The following is a 20,031-nucleotide window of genomic DNA, read 5'->3' on the forward strand; positions in this document are numbered from 1 at the left end:
TGAGGCCCCTAGTTGAGCAACTTTTTCCACCTCATTTTGCAGTTGAAGCTTTCCATTTTATGAATATTTTAATGCTCCTAGGATAGAGGAAAAATAGCAGTGATGTGATTTTATATTCATGCTGTTTGCACACATTGAGAGTTTACAATCATAATTTATTATACAATTTATAATTCACAGCTTTAACACTGAAAATAAATCCTTAAAAATATTATGAGGAAGATATTTAGTTGTTGACAGCATACAAATGTAACACTTTATACTTTATTTTTTTTGAAGCATGGCAAAAAAGTGAGAGAAAAAAATATTAGAATGAATGCAATTATTGAATTTGACCAGTTTTAAGATTTACTTTTATTGTAAAACAAAATTGTTAAACATACAAAATTTCTTAATTGCACATTACATTTAACAGCCCAGAAAATACATTTTATATAGAAATAAATACAAATGTATAATAATAAATTGAATCAGTTCAGCACCCCTTGCTTCCCCATGTGTGTCCCAACCCCAGTTCGAAAAACAGTGATTACTACATAAACCACTTTAATGACTTTTTGACCCCAAGGAAAAGATCCAAACTCTGCAAACTGCAAATGCTCATACAGTTTGTTACCCATTAATGGCATGAAGTGTGCAGCACATAAAATGACAGTCAAAATGAACAGTGATGCTATTATACAGTTTCCCTTAAACATCTTGACAAAGATGTCCCCTAAACCTTTTTCCTTTGTGGCAAGAGACCTACAGTGTGGTTTTAAAATATATACATCACACTCATTTTAATGGACTGCTTTCGCCTTGTAGTTTTTCTGCTTTCTTTTTCAGAGATGCCCATCCAAGCCGAGGGACCTCCAGCACGACCCATTTAACCATCTACATCGCACGTGTCAAATTTTACGTGCCACGTCACGCCTACGCCAGCGCGTCGAGAGCCACAGCTCCGCCATATTGCAGGAAATCCTTCTGAGGTTTAGAGATTAGCGTTTAATCTGAGGAGCTGGGAACGAGAGTGTGATTGGAAGTTACTGCTAGCCATATGGTTAGCTCGAGTGGGCGGGTAGGTCGCGCAATCGCTGTTCTCACACGACAGGACATATGTTTATTAAGACAAATCGCCGTGGTTCGGCACGTTATTATTATGCCGAACTCTCTTATGAGAGTCTATGAGAGTCTAGCTAAACTGGCGAGTTGACGTTCTGACTCTGAAAAGTGGAAAATCGGATTAACGTTCAAGATTGCGCACCAAACCCTAATCATTTTGTGTCACTGGCTCCCGTTGCTACGAACCCAAGGTATCTGATAGAGAAAAACGGATAGATAGATAGATAACGTAACGTTAGGTCAATGTCGGCAGGAAAACACAGATACCAGACTCGATTCTACTAACGTTAGTTTATCAGCGACGATCGGTGTTAGCGAGGGCAAGTGTTCGCTGGCGATGTTATGCTGCCCTGTGACCCGTGAACCCAGCTGTTGTTCAGTGTTGACTAAATTAGCTGTGTTAGTGCGTTAAACCTGCCCGCTGGTCTGAATTTGAACAGTTCTCGGACCCTTTGGAGTCATTGGCTGCTTTGCGATCTCTCCTTCCTCGGACTGGCAGCAGCAAACAAGGAGGGAATCTTTGCTCATTTGCTGGCTAATAAACCTTGACTGAACTGTGAGAAGATGTCGACTAAAGAGCCAAAAGAAAAGCTGTCGACCACCGAACGAATTATTAAAAGTAAGTTCATTTCAGTTTGAGTATTTAGTGTCTAGACTGGTAATTACAGTGGATTCTAAAGGATTCGCACTCTGGTGTTTTGGTCAATCATTTGATTCATCTGAATCATTTCTTGAGAGCCTGACGGATGGATGTTCCATGTTTTGTTGATTGGTTGATCGATTGATCGCCTGCACTGTGTAATTCGTGATAGCGACTTGTGGATCGCCAATTCCAATTTTTCAAACCGCTTTATTTTTAACTGTGCCACTAAATTGAATTAGAATTAAATTGTTTGTATTTTTTTTTCTCTCTGGTATAAAGCAAACTTGATTTCAAAATCCAGCAATGTGCTTCTGTCAGCCAGTCTTTGCAGGGGCTTTTCGTTATTTGTGGTATAAATAATATGGAGTAAATTGAAACACATGCTTCACATTACCTGTTTGGAACAGTTTTGAGAATTTTCCTAGAGAAAACCACGAGAGTTAGAGGTCTTAGCATCAGCTAATGCTTTACAGGCAATAAACCTTAGTCAGGGTTCTTTAATATTAATATTTATAAAATTTTCATTTCATATATGTAATATACTTAGTATATTCATTATAATATAATCAGTACACATCGAGTCTGTGCAATACTGTGTAATGAAACTCTTTTTTTTTCAGAAATTTGTTTCAGGATTTTTATTTTTTTGGAAAGACGTATTTTTACTTCACAGCCTGTTGAATAGAAATATACACCTGTCACTTACAATTTGGTTTTCATTTTTGTGAAAAATTAAATCCTTCTAACTTAGGTTATGACATTACCTAGACTGAAACTCTACTGAACACTTTTTAATTCGAAACAGATTTCAGACAGTGTTTTAGATTCATCTGTGATTACATAAGTTTCTTGCTTTCTGGAAACTAGCGTAATGGGGAACAAAAGTGTTTTGCCTTTTAAGAATAATGATCTAAATAAACCAGGTAACCAGTTTACCCAATAAGGTCAAACCAGGTAAGCCTAGTCAAATTACATTTCATCAGAAATGTAAAATCAATATTTCTGTGGCCATTTGAGTCATTGATCACCAGATTTTACACAAGAATAGTGTCACAGAAGCTGAATATTAATACTCTATGTTATTGCTTTGGGTTTAAAAAGATTATTTTGTTGGGTTGAGAAGCAAGAAAAAATGTAGACGCTAATAGCACATTAGTCGATCAGCACAGAAACCAATTTGCCTTTCAAATATCCAGGTATTGAGTGAACACTTGTAGCATGCCTTGTGTCTAGTTGTATGCAGGGCTGGAAAAGGCCAGAATCTGCGTGGCACGAAATGTCATCCTGAAGGCAGAGCCTGTCTTTAGTAACACTGAAATGCAAAGTGTTTGGTTCAGAACTGTGCCGCATGCAAATGTTTAAACTTAGATTGTATGTTTTAGACTCTATGAGCTGTGAAAAAGCATGTTTTTTTTCATTAAATTGAGGTTTAAAGCATCCCACAGAATTCTGTAGCGTGAATGTGTTGAGGTTTCTCCATTCTCTCTTTCTGAACTTTAGGGTCAGGATCTTATTTGCAGAAGGAGGAGTCCCTAAATAAACAGACTCTGAACCTGGAATCCCTGGCTAATAAAGGCTTTGCCTAATCTGTTCTCAGTGCTCGTACCCAGCTTACTGTCACTATTCCCAGCATGTGTTGTGGACCCAGGGCTGCTTACTGTTTATTTATATTCCTCAGCAGTCAGAGTATAGATCATGTTCGGTTATGCCCTTATAACCGTGAGTTTATATTGTACAAATCCTTAACTCAGGTGAGGTGGAGTCGGCTGCTCTTGCCCCTCCACATATTTTATTTTAGTGTGGATAAGTGCGGCCAAATGAACTGTTCTGCATGAGCTAAAATGCGTTCTGCGAAGATCAACCCTGTTCAGTCATGCGTCATGATATCACATCTTTTTTTAACTGTCAGAGCTCACTCCTGAGGATATCATAATGACTGAAATGTCTGGGTTATGTCTTCATGCTAAAAGCAGGAGTGTTCGATTGTCTTCAGTCATCATTTCTTCTCAAATAACATTTGAGATCTCAATTTATAATTATAACTTTTTGTATGATTTTTGGCTCAGTGGTTGCAGAAAAAAAACTTTCACTTCTATGCTATTCTATTTTCATACAGGGTTTTTTTTAACTTTGGGGACTGAATTTAAAATAAGATATTAAAATGAAAGTATTTCTGAGTTATATACTAAATTGATTCATATTATGCGTTATGTGTGGACATCTAACTGATGATATGAATAATTTTATTTTATTGTATTTATTTACAGGCCAATTTTTTGAATATATTTTTAATTATATACAGTACTATTCAAATGTTTTGTCAGATTATATATATATATATATATATATATATATATATATATATATATATATATATATATATATATATATATATATATATATATATATATATATTTTTTTTTTTTAATTCTTAGTATTTTTATTTCTTTCCATTACATTTCCACAAATTCATATTAGGCAATAAGAAATGTTTTTTTGAGCCCCAAGTCAGAATATTATAATGATTTCTGAAGGATCATGTGATGCCAAAGTAATGGCTGCTGGAAATTGAGCTTTGCCATTACAGGAATAAATTACATTTTAAAGTATATTTAAACAGAAACATAATTTTTACATTATAATAACAGTTCCCAATATAACAGTTTTTGCTGTATTTTTACTGTATACACTTTTATTTTTATTTTTTTTTATACAACCCGAATTCCGGAAAAGTTGGGACGTTTTTTAAATTTTAATAAAATGAAAACTAAAGGAATTTCAAATCACATGAGCCAATATTTCATTCACAATAGAACATAGATAACGTAGCAAATGTTTAAACTGAGAAATTTTACACTTTTATCCACTTAATTAGCTCATTTAAAATTTAATGCCTGCTACAGGTCTCAAAAAAGTTGGCACGGGGGCAACAAATGGCTAAAAAAGCAAGCAGTTTTGAAAAGATTCAGCTGGGAGAACATCTAGTGATTAATTAAGTTAATTGATATCAGGTCTGTAACAAGATTAGCTATAAAAGCTTTGTCTCAGAGAAGCAGAGTCTCTCAGAAGTAAAGATGGGCAGAGGCTCTCCAATCTGTGAAAGACTGCGTAAAAAAATTGTGGAAAACTTTAAAAACAATGTTCCTCAACGTCAAATTGCAAAGGCTTTGCAAATCTCATCATCTGCAGTGCATAACATCATCAAATGATTCAGAGAAACTGGAGAAATCTCTGTGCGTAAGGGACAAGGCCGGAGACCTTTATTGGATGCCCGTGGTCTTCGGGCTCTCAGACGACACTGCATCACTCATCCTCATCCTCATCCTGCCTGCAGTCCAGATCTTTCACCTATAGAGAACATTTGGCGCATCATTAAACGAAAAATACGTCAAAGACGACCACGAACTCTTCAGCAGCTGGAAATCTATATAAGGCAAGAATGGGACCAAATTCCAACAGCAAAACTCCAGCAACTCATAGCCTCAATGCCCAGACGTCTTCAAACTGTTTTGAAAAGAAAAGGAGATGCTACACCATGGTAAACATGCCCCGTCCCAACTATTTTGAGACCTGTAGCAGAAATCAAAATTGAAATGAGCTCATTTTGTGCATAAAATTGTAAACTTTCTCAGTTTAAACATTTGCTTTGTTATCTATGTTCTATTGTGAATAAAATATTGGCTCATGTGATTTGAAAGTCTTTTAGTTTTCATTTTATTAAAATTTAAAAAACGTCCCAACTTTTCCGGAATTCGGGTTGTAGTAACTGGATCCCTTTTTAAATTTTTGATAATTTACACTACACTTCTACCCTGCGGTCAGGTTTTATTCTGGGTTAGAGATCACAAACTCAAACTGGGCCAATCAGCTGTGAGTAAAGTGACACATCTGATGCAATAAAGCCCCTCCCCCTGTATTTCTCACTTCAAATTAAGAGTTTACAGCAAAACAATTTTAGAGACAAAATTATCTTTTGCTGCTTATTATACTAATATGAGTTATAATTTTAAGTCATAATATCAACAACTACATATTATGTGAACAGCCAGTTAATATTAAACTATGCATTTAAATTCTATAAATACGTTTTAATATATAAAGCTTTTAAAATGAATTAACTGTTTTCTTGTCTGATTAAATGGAGTCGTTTGCATATCAGATATGTTCTTTCTACTGCTCTGTCAAACATTTGCTGCAGCAACCGTGTTTATTCCTGCCTTGTACATGAATTTAAATTCACTACATTTTTAATAAGGACTAATAAGGACATCTCTTAATCTTCAGAAAAGAAGTTAATCAAACTGTTACTTTTGATTGGCTGTTTGCCGCATGTCACACTTTCAGGAGTTAATCAAAAACTCTGGATCAAACTCTTAAGCTAACAGAGAACATTTATATTGAGTTTTGTGGGCCCGGCCGAACCTGATCTGTTGGATTTGTTTGGTTTTGTCAACTCTAAATTTACCCTGATACTCAAGAGTTTAGCTTCAGAGCTAGCTTCATGCACCAGGCCACAGGTGACAGAAAACAGGTGAAATCTGTTGTGCTGCTTGCATGGTTTCCATGATTAGTTAATGAAAAAACAGCAGCTGCTCAGAACTCAATTTAACAAAAGGCAAAAAAAAGAAGAAAAAAAAAAAACTAATCAGATTGTTTTATAAAAATTAAACCATGGCATCTTTTTTTAATGTCTCATTAAATGTCTCACTGTTTCAGTCTCGTACAGATACACAGATGATTGTCCATGGGGTATAGTGGCTTGATTTGAATCCCTAATGGTTGAGGGCCCAGACATAATTTACTCCGGCATTCTGGGCACGTTTAATAGAACCGCCAGATTAACGGGAACATTGTCCAAACTCCGAATGCATTGCAGATGTCTTTAGTTACATGTCCCTCAGCATCAGCAATCAAGCCATAGTTTTAAAACCCACTTTCCATAAAATTAAGATCAACCCTGACTTCCTTTGAAACAAATGGGCTCTCACTGGCTATCGATCAAGCAGACATTCAGAGCCGGAGGCTGAGCAGCCAAAACGCACCATGGCGGATGCATGCAAATGAGGTCGCTGTGGAAGCAGCAGCGTCAACCCTAGCTTTTGTGATAGACTTGGGGGGAAAAGACTGTGCCAGGGGCTTTTGCTGTTCACACGGCTTCCTGTTTTCTTCATGGCGTTTGAGAACTTCAGACACACATCTCACTTCATTCAATAATGAGCTCTTCAGAGGATACGGAGACTGAAAAGACAGATATTGGCATGCCGTACTCTTGATAAATCTATTATCTTTAAAGGGGTGGTTGATTGCGATTTCACTTTTTTTAGTGTTAGTGTATAATGTTGCTGTTTGAGCATAAAAAATATCTGCAAAGTTGCAGCACTGAAAGTTGAATGCAAATGGAGATATCTTTTAATTCTGGCAGTTTAATGCCTACAAAAATGGCTGGTAAAGGACTACAGCAAGCTTCTTCCCAGGTCCGTTACGTCACAAACCCTGCCCCCAGGAACACACAACAAAGGGAGCAAAGCGAAGAAGAAGAGAAAACTAGAGGTGCACATAAAAATCTGTTCATATATGAATCACGATTCTGTCTTCTAACAATTCTAACAATGGATTCACAAGTTTCAAAACCAATGTTCTTAAACGGTTGTTCTTACTGTTCTTTGCGTTGCCCTACGCTCTCTCTCTCTGTCTCTCTCATTCGGATCGTCAAATCATCTCCAACAAACCTCCATTTACACACTTTTTTTTAATTTTTTTTTAAATGAAGTAGATTCGATATCAATTCTCAAAAGCCATGAATTGATGTTTTCCGATACTTATTTCAGCAAATATTTAAAAGAAGATCTGTTTGAAGGGTTACTCCACCCAAAAATTTTGTCATTAATCACTTACCCCCATGTCGTTCTAAACATGTTAAAGCTTTGTTCGTCTTTGGAACACAATTTAAGATATTTTGGATAAAAACCAGTAGTCTACTGTCCCATAGACTGCCAAATAAATAACAGTGTCCAGGTCCATGAAAGTTTGAAAATAATCATCATAATACTCCATCTGCCATCAGTGGTTCAACCATGACGTTATGAAGTGACGAGAGTACTTTTGTACATGAAGAAAACAAAAATAACGACTTTATTCAATAATTCCTCTCCTCTGCGTCTCTCCAAATCAGCGTAGCGCCATTTTGGCAAATCTAAGCAGTACGCAGATGCTGTATGCGCTTCTGTATCAACCGCACCGAAAGGATACATTTTTAAAGTAAACAATGCATCGCCATCTGTGTATAAACCCTTTTCTCTCACTTCTGCTGACTGTTGTATGCGGAACAGTTCCGGTGGATTTGGTGGAGTAAGACTACCTGGCTGTTCAGCACAGGTGAGGGATTATTGCGCAACATCTCGGGATCCTTTCACGTCTGTGAAGATTAAACCTGAAAGCTGAATCAATACAGTCCTCATGGTGCCATAACTTTTCTTATTAGCCCCAGCAGCAGCAAATGTCATGATGCTCCAGAGAGCAGCACAAACTAATAAAGATACAAGTCTGTGACCTTATTTTATTTTATTTTTAAAAATGCATCCTCGGGAGCGAACCCCCAACTGCTCCCCGGGCGCCGCAGCATAAATGGCTGCCCACTGCTCCGGGTGTGTGTTCACATTGTATGTGTGTGTGTGTGTGTGTGTGTGTTCACTGCTGTGTTTGTGTACTTTGGATGGGTTAAATGCAGAGCACGAATTCTGAGTATGGCTCACTATACCTGGCTGTATGTCACAATAAATTATCTCAAATTAGAATGTCGTGAAAAGTTAATTTATTTCAGTAATTCAACTCAAATTGTTGTGTATTAAATAAATTCAGTGCACACAGACTGAAGTAGTTTAAGAGGGCTTTTACATTGGGTGCATTTGCTGTGGTCCGAGCCCGAACGCGATTGTTCCCGGCACAGCCCGCAGCGTTGATCTGCTTTCACACTCAATAGTTGTATCGAACCCAGGTGTGTTTGCAGTCACCTTACATCATCGTAAATGCACACAGAAAACGCATGGAGAACACAACGCGAATGAGCATTGTTATAATTTTTTTTTTATTTTGGTGCTATTATGCACAGCATAATAATTCATTTTAATTATTTAATTTTAATTAATTTAATTTTGACTTTTAGGAGTGTGTGGAATCAACCTCGGCTCTCTCGTGTGTTGAGGAAACAATGATATCGACAGTGTTACGCATGCGCGGGATACTTTACTTCCTGAACAAGTGCGCACCCGAGTCCGTGTTGCTTGCACATTCTCCATGTAGTCTCGGGTTCGGTATCCCAGTGCGCACCAGGGTCCGATGACAGCGTTCACATTAGCGATTTTTCATGCCTACCGTGCCACATTCCGCACTAAACTGCCAGTGTGAAGTCTTTGGTTCTTTTAATTTTTATGATTTTGGCTCACATTTGACAAAAACCCACCAATTCACTATCTCAACAAATTAGAATATGGTGACATTCCAATCAGCTAATCAACTCAAAACACCTGCATAGGTTTCCTGAGCCTTCAAAATTATTTCTCAGTTTGGTTCACTAGGCTACACAATCATGGGGAAGACTGCTGGAGGAATGGTGGAGAATCTCATAGCCCAAGTTGCTTGAAGTCCAGTGTTAGGTTTCCACAGTCTGTGATGATTTGGGGTGCAATGTCATCTGCTGGTGTTGGTCCATTGTGTTTTTGATGCACTTCATGCTTCCTTCTGCTGACCAGCTTTTTAAGCTGCTGATTTCATTTTCCAGCAGGATTTGGCACCTGTCCACACTGCCAAAAGCACCAAAAGTTGGTTAAATGAACATGGCGTTGGTGTGCTTGACTGGCCAGCAAACTCACCAGATCTGAACCCCAGAGAGAATCTATGGAGTATTGTCAAATGAAAATGAGAAACGAGAGACCAAACAATACAGATGAGCTGAAGGCCACTGTCAAAGAAACCTGGGCTTCCATACCACCTCAGCAGAGCCACAAACTGACCATCCCACACCGAATTGAGTCAGTAATTAAAGCAGAAAGAGCCCCTACGAAGTATTGAGTACATGTACAGTAACTGAACATACTTTCCAGAAAGCCAACAATTCACTAAATATGTTTTTTTTTAATTGGTCTAATGAAGTGTTCTAATTTGTCGAGAGTGAATTGGTGGGTTTTTGTTAAATGTGAGCCAAAATCATCACAGTTAAAAGAACCAACAACTTAAACTACTTCAGTCTGTGTGCATTGAATTTATTTAATACATGAGTTTCACAATTTGAGTTGAATTACTGAAATATACAGTATATATATATATATATATATATATACATATATACATATATATATATATATACATACATATATACATACATATATATATATATACAGTACAGACCAAAAGTTTGGACACACCTTCTCATTCAAAGAGTTTTCTTTATTTTCATGACTATGAAAATTGTAGATTCACACTGAAGGCATCAAAACTATGAATTAACACATGTGGAATTATATATGGAATTATATACATAACAAAAAAGTGTGAAACAACTGAAAATGTCATATTCTAGGTTCTAGGTAATTGTTTTTTTGGATATATTTACATGCATGTACATTTATATATTTATATTATTATTTTATATGATATAAATATATTTAATATACAAATATTTTTCTTTAATATGTACGTGTGTGTGTATACACACACGTACATACACACACACATAATAACATACATAATAAATATGCACATGCACACACACATATATTATGTAAACAAACTTTTATTTTAGATGCGATTAATCACAATTAATCGTTTGACAGCATTAGGGTTTCAACAAAAATATTAAGCAGCACAACAGTTTTCAACATTGATGATACATTTTTGTACTACAAGGATTTCTGAAGGATCGTGTAACACTGAAGACTGAATGCTGAAAATTTCACTTTGACATCACAGAAATAAATTACCTTTCACAATATATAAAAAATAGAAAACCGTTATTTTAAATCGTAATGAATTAATTACTGTTTTACTGTGGTTTTACCCATTTAATGCAAACTCTGTGAGCAATAAGAGACTTTCAGAAACATAAAAAAAATCGTTCTGAACCCAAACTTTTGAAATGTATGTCTGTTTGTCTATTTATGACATTTTATTCCTTAACTATTTTCAAATTGCTTTTTATCGCTCTTAGTGGGCATGAACCACTTAGTATCTCCTCTTTTACACTATGACTGAAGCTTGTATCCATACTTGAAGCTGCCTCGTTGATGTTGTTAAAGTTGTGCGAATTGTCAGCTGATATTTTACTCTTGTTGCACCTACAGCAGTGCCACTGCCCCCTCACCAGCGGCTGACAGTGAAGGACCTATATGTGGATGGTAAACCCAATGCTGAGATACTGAAGAACCATTTGATCAAAGAGGGACGTGTGGAGGAGGACGCTGCTCTGCGCGTCATAAACGATGGTGCCAACATCCTAAGGCAGGAGAAGTGCATGCTAGAGGTGGAGGCACCAATCACTGGTAAGAAAGCAAAAACGTATCTTTAGTAGGGCTTGAGGGAGATGACCATCTGTCTAGATTACAATGAACTTTGTACTGACTTGCGTTTTTGTTCTGCTGAGGCTTAATCTAGTTCCTAAGAAAAAATTGTGTTTTTCCTTAGGGAAACTTCATGCAACGTTTTAAATATTCATTATTACACTTCATTGGAATCAGAGTGTGTACCTTTAGCCAACAATAAAATAATAAATTGTAAAATGATTGGTTTGGTTGATAAGTAACTGTTCAACTAGGCCCATATGCCATCTGTGAAAAGTTTTCATCAGGCCAAAAAAATTGGCATTGCTGTTGAGTTTTTTGCTGAGATTACCTGTTTTGTGTTACAAACTGTCACGGTGGAGAATCAGCTGTGGAAACTGACTCATATGGATATCCGTTGCATTGCCGTTGGTTCATAATGACAGATACTGTCTGGAGATCAGTGGAACACAGAAAACAGTCACAGATTCTGTCGTGGAATGTGGTCTGTGATGCTTCAGTGAACACTAGGAGGGATGTGCAGAAACTAATCAACTAAATGAAGGGCTGCCTGAATGACAAGTCGACTATTTGCTCTAAAGGAAGACTTTTTGTCTGGTTTTGAGTGCAACTGACAGTGATTGAATGATGCTACTTTCCTGTCTACATTTAACTTTATTACATAAATTGGGTATACATGATACATGTATCATTCTTTTGATTTTTAATTAATCAGTTGGTTTTGTATCAGAATCGGCCGCTAAGTTTTCCTGCTTGGACGATGTGTTTGACGGCGCTGAGAGCACACAGTGCTCACACTCTCTCTCTTGTTTGTCGTCGTCGTTAACTGTTCTGTCTAACATGGATAGAAGTCTGTCTAATAGACAGATAGAATGGTTAAACAAAGGAATTAATGTATACAGGAAGTATTACAATGATTTATTTTATATTAGGCCTATTAGTAATAGAAAGGCAAATATTATAATACTTCCTCGTTTGCCGTTAGTATTAAGCAAATACGCATTTATATAATTTAAACAAATCTTTGAATGACTAATGAACATTTAATTTCACAAAACTTGCAAACTCAGTCGAATCCAGCTGTGAAATCTTGTGAAGTGTGCATTTTTATCCAGCATGATCACATGTTCTCTGCATGATGGTCAGTCCATGTGAATTGAATGCTTTCAACTTTAAACTCATGACTTCAAATTATGCTGCACTTTATGCATTTGCCCATTGTCATATTCATGTCATTTTCACTGTGTGCTGTATGCAAAATGAGTGTTATCCTGGCCTGTTACAGTGTTTACTTGTTTTATATTATAATTTTATTAAATATTTATTTATTTGTGAAAAATACTGTCATCTAAAGTGTAAGCATGTTTCTTTTATAAAAATGTTTAAATCCATTGTCAAATGATTTCAAATTTCTTAAATATTATTAATAACAATTAAAACAATTATATCGGCTATCGCCCCACCTGCTTTCCAAGATATTGGCATCGGCTTTCAAAAAAACACATATCGATCGACCACTAATCCCTAGTCACTCTAGTTTGTGAGAAAATACAGATTTGTCAATAAGTTATGGGTTTTGCTTCTTTTATTTGACAGAAAGATAGAATAAGATAGTGACAGAAAATCATATAATGGCCATTTACAGATTATACAGGAGAGTCTGGATAGTATCGGAGTAAATTTAAATCCAACTGGTCCTTATCAGTGACCAACAGAGCTTTACATTTACATTTAGTCATTTTGCAGACGCTTTTATCCAAAGTGACTTACAATTGCTTGTTAAGCTTATTCAATTACTTGATGAAGATGTTGTGCTTCAAGGTTTAATTCTTGTGTGCGTCATGCTATGGTCTTTTATGATGCACATGAATTAGAGCTCATCTGTCCTCTATAGATATCGCTGCCTTTGAGCATGAATTAATAGATGTCACAAACCCCTCTGGCTCTTGATACATTTTGTTTTATAAATGGATCCAGCCTCTGTATTTTCAGATATAGTGTCGTTGTTGCTAAGTGACAGAGCAGTCATGTGGCCGTTGCTGGCTGGATGATGCAGGTAGAATGGATTTAAATGAAGTCTTTGGTCTCTGTACAGTCCAGCACTTCCCTATGGCATTTGTTTTATAATGTGATGTGATATAGAAAACCGCTTTGCTTACAGTTGCCATTGATTTCAACATCAGGAATTTTTATTGTATTTTTTATTAATATTTAAGAAATTTGAAATAATTTGACAATGGATTAGAAAAAAAATGTGTAAATTAAACATACTTATACTTTAGATTACAAAGTATTTTTCACAAATAAATAAAGATTTAATACAACTATAAGGAAGTAAACACTGTAACCAACAGGGCACTCTGTATTCTGGGAAGTTTACAGTATGTGCATTGGGAAACGTATTGGAAAAATTGGAAACGTAGCAGAAAAACATATTGGCCCATATTTGAAAAAATGACAAAAATCGGCCGATATTTCGGTCTAATATATATATAGGTCGACCATTAGTGTTAAGTATCACTCACCAAATTTGATGTGCAATGTTAAGCTTTTATTTTGTTTCCCTTTCACCCCCAGTATGTGGTGATGTTCACGGACAGTTCTTCGACCTCATGAAGCTGTTTGAAGTTGGTGGTTCCCCCGACAACACGCGCTATCTCTTCTTGGGAGATTATGTAGACAGAGGATACTTCAGTATTGAGGTGAGTGGAAGTTCTTCAACTGAAGTAATCTAGAACAAGAGGCTAACACAGAATCTGCACCTGCAAAAATCTGGTCCACTGGACACCGTAACGCTGGTTATTCATGGATTTTAATACATTTTTATAAATTTTTCGCTCATTTATAAATGTAGCCTGTAAAGCTGCATTTAAATAACATGTTTCAAGTGACCCAATAAGATGTTTCTTTTTTCTTTTTTTTTACTATTTTGACTACATTTCCACGTTTCGATTACAAACAAATGTAACTACAACATGATTAAAGTTACTTTTCTTTATTAACCCTCTAGTTAAAGAAAATTCTATTCCAAGTGCTGCACACATGAATTTGTCAACATGATGTAAATGTTAAACTAATCATTTGTTAAATATCTTTGCAAAAGATGCAAGAACTACAACTACATATTGTACAAACTTGTCTTTTACATATTATGTGTTCAGAAATAATAAGAGGAAAATTATTTTAGACAATCTCAAGTGAAGGTAATTCAAATTGAAAATGACTGAAGGTATAACACCAGTATACTTTTATTAACCATAAATGCTTTCAGCCTGTCACCATGATGCAAACATGAAATATGAGACATACAGTAGTAGTTCTTTACAGGTTTTTTTTATTCGATTGCGCTGCTTTTTCATTGTTTTCTCTGGGTAAACATGGATGTGTTTGACTGTTGCACTTGCGTCTCTAGCAGCATCTCATGCATGAAACGGCATTCTAAAAACACTGCGCTCAAGTTAAAAGAAGTTCACTCCCATCTTCTTGCATGTTTTACCTATTCCCCTGCCTGCATCGCATCTTTGTCAAAAAAGTGCTGTGTGAATGACACCTAGCGCTAAATTTATTGTCCTTCACAGAGCGCGTCACACGTGAGCGGTTAATCACGTGCGCCGACGGCCTTTCTCTTTACTGTTATCACCAGCAAAATGTCAAGGTGCCCAATTGTATAATTTTGTAATTTCTATTCAAAATCGTGATTCCTCGATTACTAAAAAATTTAATCGTGACAAAACAATAAATTCAAATTAATCAATTAAGTTGGGAAAATCTTGGGAAAATTCATAGGGCTTTATAAATGTAATCTTTTAAAAAAAAACGTTTGATAAATTGTTGTTGAATTGTATAAGTTTCATTAGACATGCTTTTGGATTAATAACATTTAATTTTACCATTAAAACAAGAGTATAAAAAAATTTAACTGGAGAAAAAAAAACTGAATCCAGAAAAATGAAAACATTTAAAAGAGAGAGAGAGAGAGAGAAACATTTCTTTTGACTTCATAGGGCTCTAGTACTTGGGGATCTATACATGTACCAGTGGGGAAACTTATTGCGTGCATGTCTGGGCTCATTACTTGGCTGAGAATGTGACGTCTTCTCTGAACCATCTGTTAAGGCATTATCAATGGCTACACTGCCACATTAGCAATAGTGCGTCAACTACCACACATAAGCACAAAAGAAGCAAAGCAGATTATGCTATAATATCTCCAGTAAAGATCTGTTGGTCAACAATCGTGTTTAGTCTTCTAGTTTTTATCCCATCTTTAACATAGTTACAGTGGCTGCTCTGATAGGACAATACATTATGGTTTGCTTTGCCTTGATGTTGACTTAAAACAATTGAGTATGCCTAAATAACCCTGATGAAATCAACTTAAAAAAAGAGCTAAGATGTAGGGCTTCCTCAGTGTTGTTGTTTTTGTTGTTGTTTTATTTAAAAGGCTAAGGCTACGTCCACACGAAGCCAGAGCTTTTCCTATTCAATCTTTTTTTTCCCCCTCGTCTCAAGAAATATCTGCGTCTACCCGAAACCACAAAACTCACACAAAACAATATAGGATACTTGCCAGACCAGTACGTGGGGCTGTAATTCTGCCACTGAGATACACTAAAAAACTGAGAAAAAGACTTGGACTATGCATATAAACCTTAGTAGTCTATACAAGCCCTAGTACAGTATGACAAAAATTTCGCTGTATTTATGTGCGCATGTCCAGTAGAGCCAAACGTATCCCTTCTAGCCTTAACTGCGCGCATTTGTCATATCCCGAGCTTTGCATGTGTGTGTGCACTGTGCCAAGGCATCAGTCATTTTAATTTTTGACAACAGACATAATGTCAGCAAATGAAATATTATTAAGTAAATAAAATTAAAATAAAGTACATAAAATAATTTGACCTTACAGCTTTCTGGAGCTAAACTTTTCAGGACATTGACCATCCAGGATCTAGTTTGGAGACCCCTGTCCTACAGAGTTGCATGTGTGTGTGCACTGTGCCAAGGCATCAGTCATTTAAATTTTTGACCACAGACATAATGTCAGCAAAAGCAACATTATTAAGTAAATAAAATGAAAATAAAGTACATAAAAATAATTTGACCTTACAGCTTTCTGGAGCTAAACTTTTCAGGACATTGGCCATCCAGGATCTAGTTTGGAGACCCCTGTCCTACAGAGTTGTTACTTTGCACATGCTTTTTGATAATTACAAATAATATTGTAAAATTATTTTCTTAGAATAGGAGATATGCTGTCTCTCGCATCACATACAGTAGGAGGACAAGCTAACTGGGCATTACTGTCGTGCATACCGCCGAATTCAGTCGCGTGTTAAAATAATTTGCTTAACTACCACCAGGTGGCGCAAAGGGACAAATTTTGAACTGACTGTAATAATAAAATGACGGTTTGTAAACGAAGATGAAAGGACAAGTAAAACACCAAAAGCATTATATTATAACATTTTAACATCCTTAAAAACCATTATAAATTTTAAAGTAAGAGTTAATTTAAAAACGTGGGATAGTCTTAGGCTACAGTAAAAATGTAAAAGAAAGACCTTTACATAAAGTCTTACTGCTAGGGGTGCACCGAAATTTCGGCCGCCAAAAATTTTCGGCCGAAATGGCATTATCGGTTTCAGGCCGAAATAAAAAAAAAACAGCCGAAAACGTAAACCGAAAATGAATGTCACCCGCCCCTCCCATCCGTGAGCAAGCGCTTAGGTTTCACTCACGGTCGAGCTGTTATCACGCGTCTGCCTATCAAAGATTAAGCATGTCAAAGGGCTGTCACAATCAAAAAAAGCTTGTCACAAAAGCTGCACAATCGATCGGACCAACCAACACAAGTTTCGAAAACGAAAATAGGGAATCGATTTTAACGGCCTTCTCTCGGAGCGCGTCCAGCTCGCCACTATATGCTCGCAGCGAACGCGCGTCACACAGCAACTGCAGGTTCTGACACACACACACACACACACACAGAGCCTATTAGTGCATAATATCAATGTAGCCTTCAGTAATGTTTTTCATTGATGTTATGGCAGTCCACATTGCTGACTTGTGCGCGTCTCAAGCGCCCTCTTTACGTTCGCCCTAATGCCTGTTTAGTTGTCGGTGGATTTGACTATATTTGACGTTGAAAAACGGATCAACGCCAAATATAGGCAATTTACTAACGATTCAATGAACACTTTGCCTAGGTTTCACAAAAAAACGAACAGGATTTTTTTTTCACAAAAGTGACAGCCCTATACGAGAGGACGAGAATTTTATTTGATGGAACATAAAACTTGAAGAATAATTATTATTTATATTTATTGTTAAAAATATTTTATGTTTTGTTATGTAACTGTTAATAAAAGTTTGATTATTATATTGTGATTTTTCAATTCAGATCCATTAAATCCAAGCAATATATATATACGTTTTTAAAAGAAGCCATTTTCGGCTTCAGTTTCGGTTTTCGTCCAAGTGCATCCTAAAGTTTCGGTTTCAGCGCAGAATTTTCATTTCGGTGCATCACTACTTACTGCTATTGTCATTAAACAGTCATTACTAGGTATATATATATATATATATATAACAAACCAGAATAAAAAATATTAAATGTTCTAATCCATGTGTGTGTTCCTATATATATATTTTCATTCATGCTCTTAAGCAAAAATAAATAAATCAAATCCTTCAAGTTCCATATGCAGAACGAAATGAGAACGGTCCAGCATTAAGACCGCACTAACAGCAATAATTCTTATTAACTGCTATTATTCTTGTTTTTTTTAAACTGTCTCCAATTATGCCTTAACTGTGTGAGCAAAAATTGAGTATGGTATATTTCAGCTGTTTAATGCGCTGGTGCCTCACGCACACATATTCATTGTAAACAGCGCAGTTCAGCATGAGCAGCGGTCTACTGTGGCATATTTTTGCTCATTATAATATTTTTCCTGTCGATACTGAAACACACGTGAACCACAAAGCCTATTTTACCTAATAAATAATAGTTTAGCTGCAAATACGCAACATCACGAATATGGAAACATTTGGATGTGTCCAGAATGAGAGAGGTAAACCCAACAGGTAAGCTAAGTGGATATACTGTATATCAATTTATTTTATTTACTTATTTCGTGTTTATCCCATTTTTCTCATTGCATATGAAAATTTAAGAATAAAAAAATCCTCCTACCCCCTAAAAATTATCTTCATATTCACTTGTGCGCTCTTGCGCAATACCTTCCTCTCACGTTGCTCAGTTGTGGACAACGTAAAAGTGTTTGATATAAAGGTTGCTGTCCCATTTTATACATGAATTGTTAATTTAAAAAAAAAATCGAATTATTTTGTTAGTTTCATGGTAACATGCAATCAAGGTCTTCTGTTATTTAGGCTATATTTATGGTGACCCATACTCAGAATTCGTGCTCTGCATTTAACCCATCCGAAGTGCACACACACAGAGCAGTGAACACACACACACACTGTGAACACACACCCAGAGCAGTGGGCAGCCATTTGCTGCGGCGCCCGGGGAGCAGTTGGGGGTTCGATGCCTTGCTCAAGGGCACCTAAGTCGTGGTATTGAGGGTGGAGAGAGAACTGTACATGCACTCCCCCCACCCACAATTCCTGCCGGCCCGAGACTCGAACTCACAACCCTTCGATTGCGAGTCCGACTCTCTAACCATTAGACCACGACTTCCCTATAGAGATTAAAACCATCAGCAGCAATTGTTAGAGATAAGACAGATAATATTGATAATTGCTGCAGTTTATTGCAGCACACTGCTTGCGTTTCGCCCACTTGCTCTCTCGCATCTAGTGACTTTCAACAGTTTTCAGTCGAAAATGGCGACGGCGCCTCCACAGCGCCATCTATAGACTGTTTTCCTTATCACTACAGAGTTGTGCCTCTTGGGCTCCTATAATTTTTGGCTTCATGGAGTTTGTAAAACAAATGTATTCTTATATACTTTAGACACCTAGAAAAAAATCCATGTGTTTGTATTGTGTTTTATGTACAAAAATTTAATATTAAGAACTTGTCCAGGCTAATCAATATTTGTCAGTCGTATGCTATTCGACATACAGGATCACAGGATTAAATGGTGACAACAAACTTCTTTAAATTAAGTGAATAAAAGGTAGTAATTGCCTACATGTAGTTTACTCAGGCCTCTACTTTTTGTATGATTAATTGGTTTTGGTAAGCGTAGGCTGTGTGAGTTCACTAAATGTCACTCTTAAAAGAGACGGTGATAAAGTGCAGGAGCTGAGGATGCTTTAGAATGAAGAACAGAAGTATCAGAGACCTTGTTAAGCTGTAAGGATAAATGACCTTTCTTTCTCAGTCTGTCTCATTTAGATGTGTCACTGGAGGAGTTGTCTGAGTGGAGCTATTTGATAACCTGTCAGACATGAGTCATAGAGCATTAAAGCATGGTCCGCTCTGCTTGTCGCGGGTCTCCACTGAATGACTGATGTCACTGACCGCTCACACTTTGATCCTGTGTGGAGTTAATTAGTTGGACATTCTTGAAGGTCTTTCACACAGTGATTTGCATACAGTTCTTTTTCAGTGAAAGATGGTAATTTCCAGTGACTTGAACAAAGCTGAACATTATTCAGAGGAGTCTGTATAGAATAAAATAATTTAACATTTCTTATTTATGTATTATGGCTGGACAATATGATCTAGATTAATTTAACATTTTACCTCGATTA

At 36.5% G+C, this 20,031-nt stretch overlaps 1 protein-coding gene across 5 annotated transcripts in view; it reads left to right on the forward strand.

Moving 5' to 3' along the window:
* The first annotated feature begins 921 nt into the window (after positions 1 to 921).
* Positions 922 to 20,031, forward strand: part of LOC132141384 (protein phosphatase 3 catalytic subunit alpha-like) — a 33,900-nt gene continuing 14,790 nt past the window's right edge. For 2 of the 5 annotated variants that reach the window (XM_059550843.1, XM_059550845.1), the window contains exons 1-3: positions 935 to 1,723; positions 11,083 to 11,280; positions 13,876 to 14,000. In XM_059550843.1, the coding sequence (XP_059406826.1) occupies positions 1,669 to 1,723; positions 11,083 to 11,280; positions 13,876 to 14,000 (378 nt within the window). In that variant the 5' untranslated portion in view covers positions 935 to 1,668. Of the gene's footprint in view, positions 1,724 to 11,082; positions 11,281 to 13,875; positions 14,001 to 20,031 lie in introns of all 5 variants that reach the window. The other 3 variants (XM_059550842.1, XM_059550846.1, XM_059550844.1) reach the window with 3 other exon arrangements.

This window comes from Carassius carassius, chromosome 5, assembly GCF_963082965.1.
Source record: "Carassius carassius chromosome 5, fCarCar2.1, whole genome shotgun sequence".
In the NCBI taxonomy this organism is placed as follows: domain Eukaryota; kingdom Metazoa; phylum Chordata; class Actinopteri; order Cypriniformes; family Cyprinidae; genus Carassius; species Carassius carassius.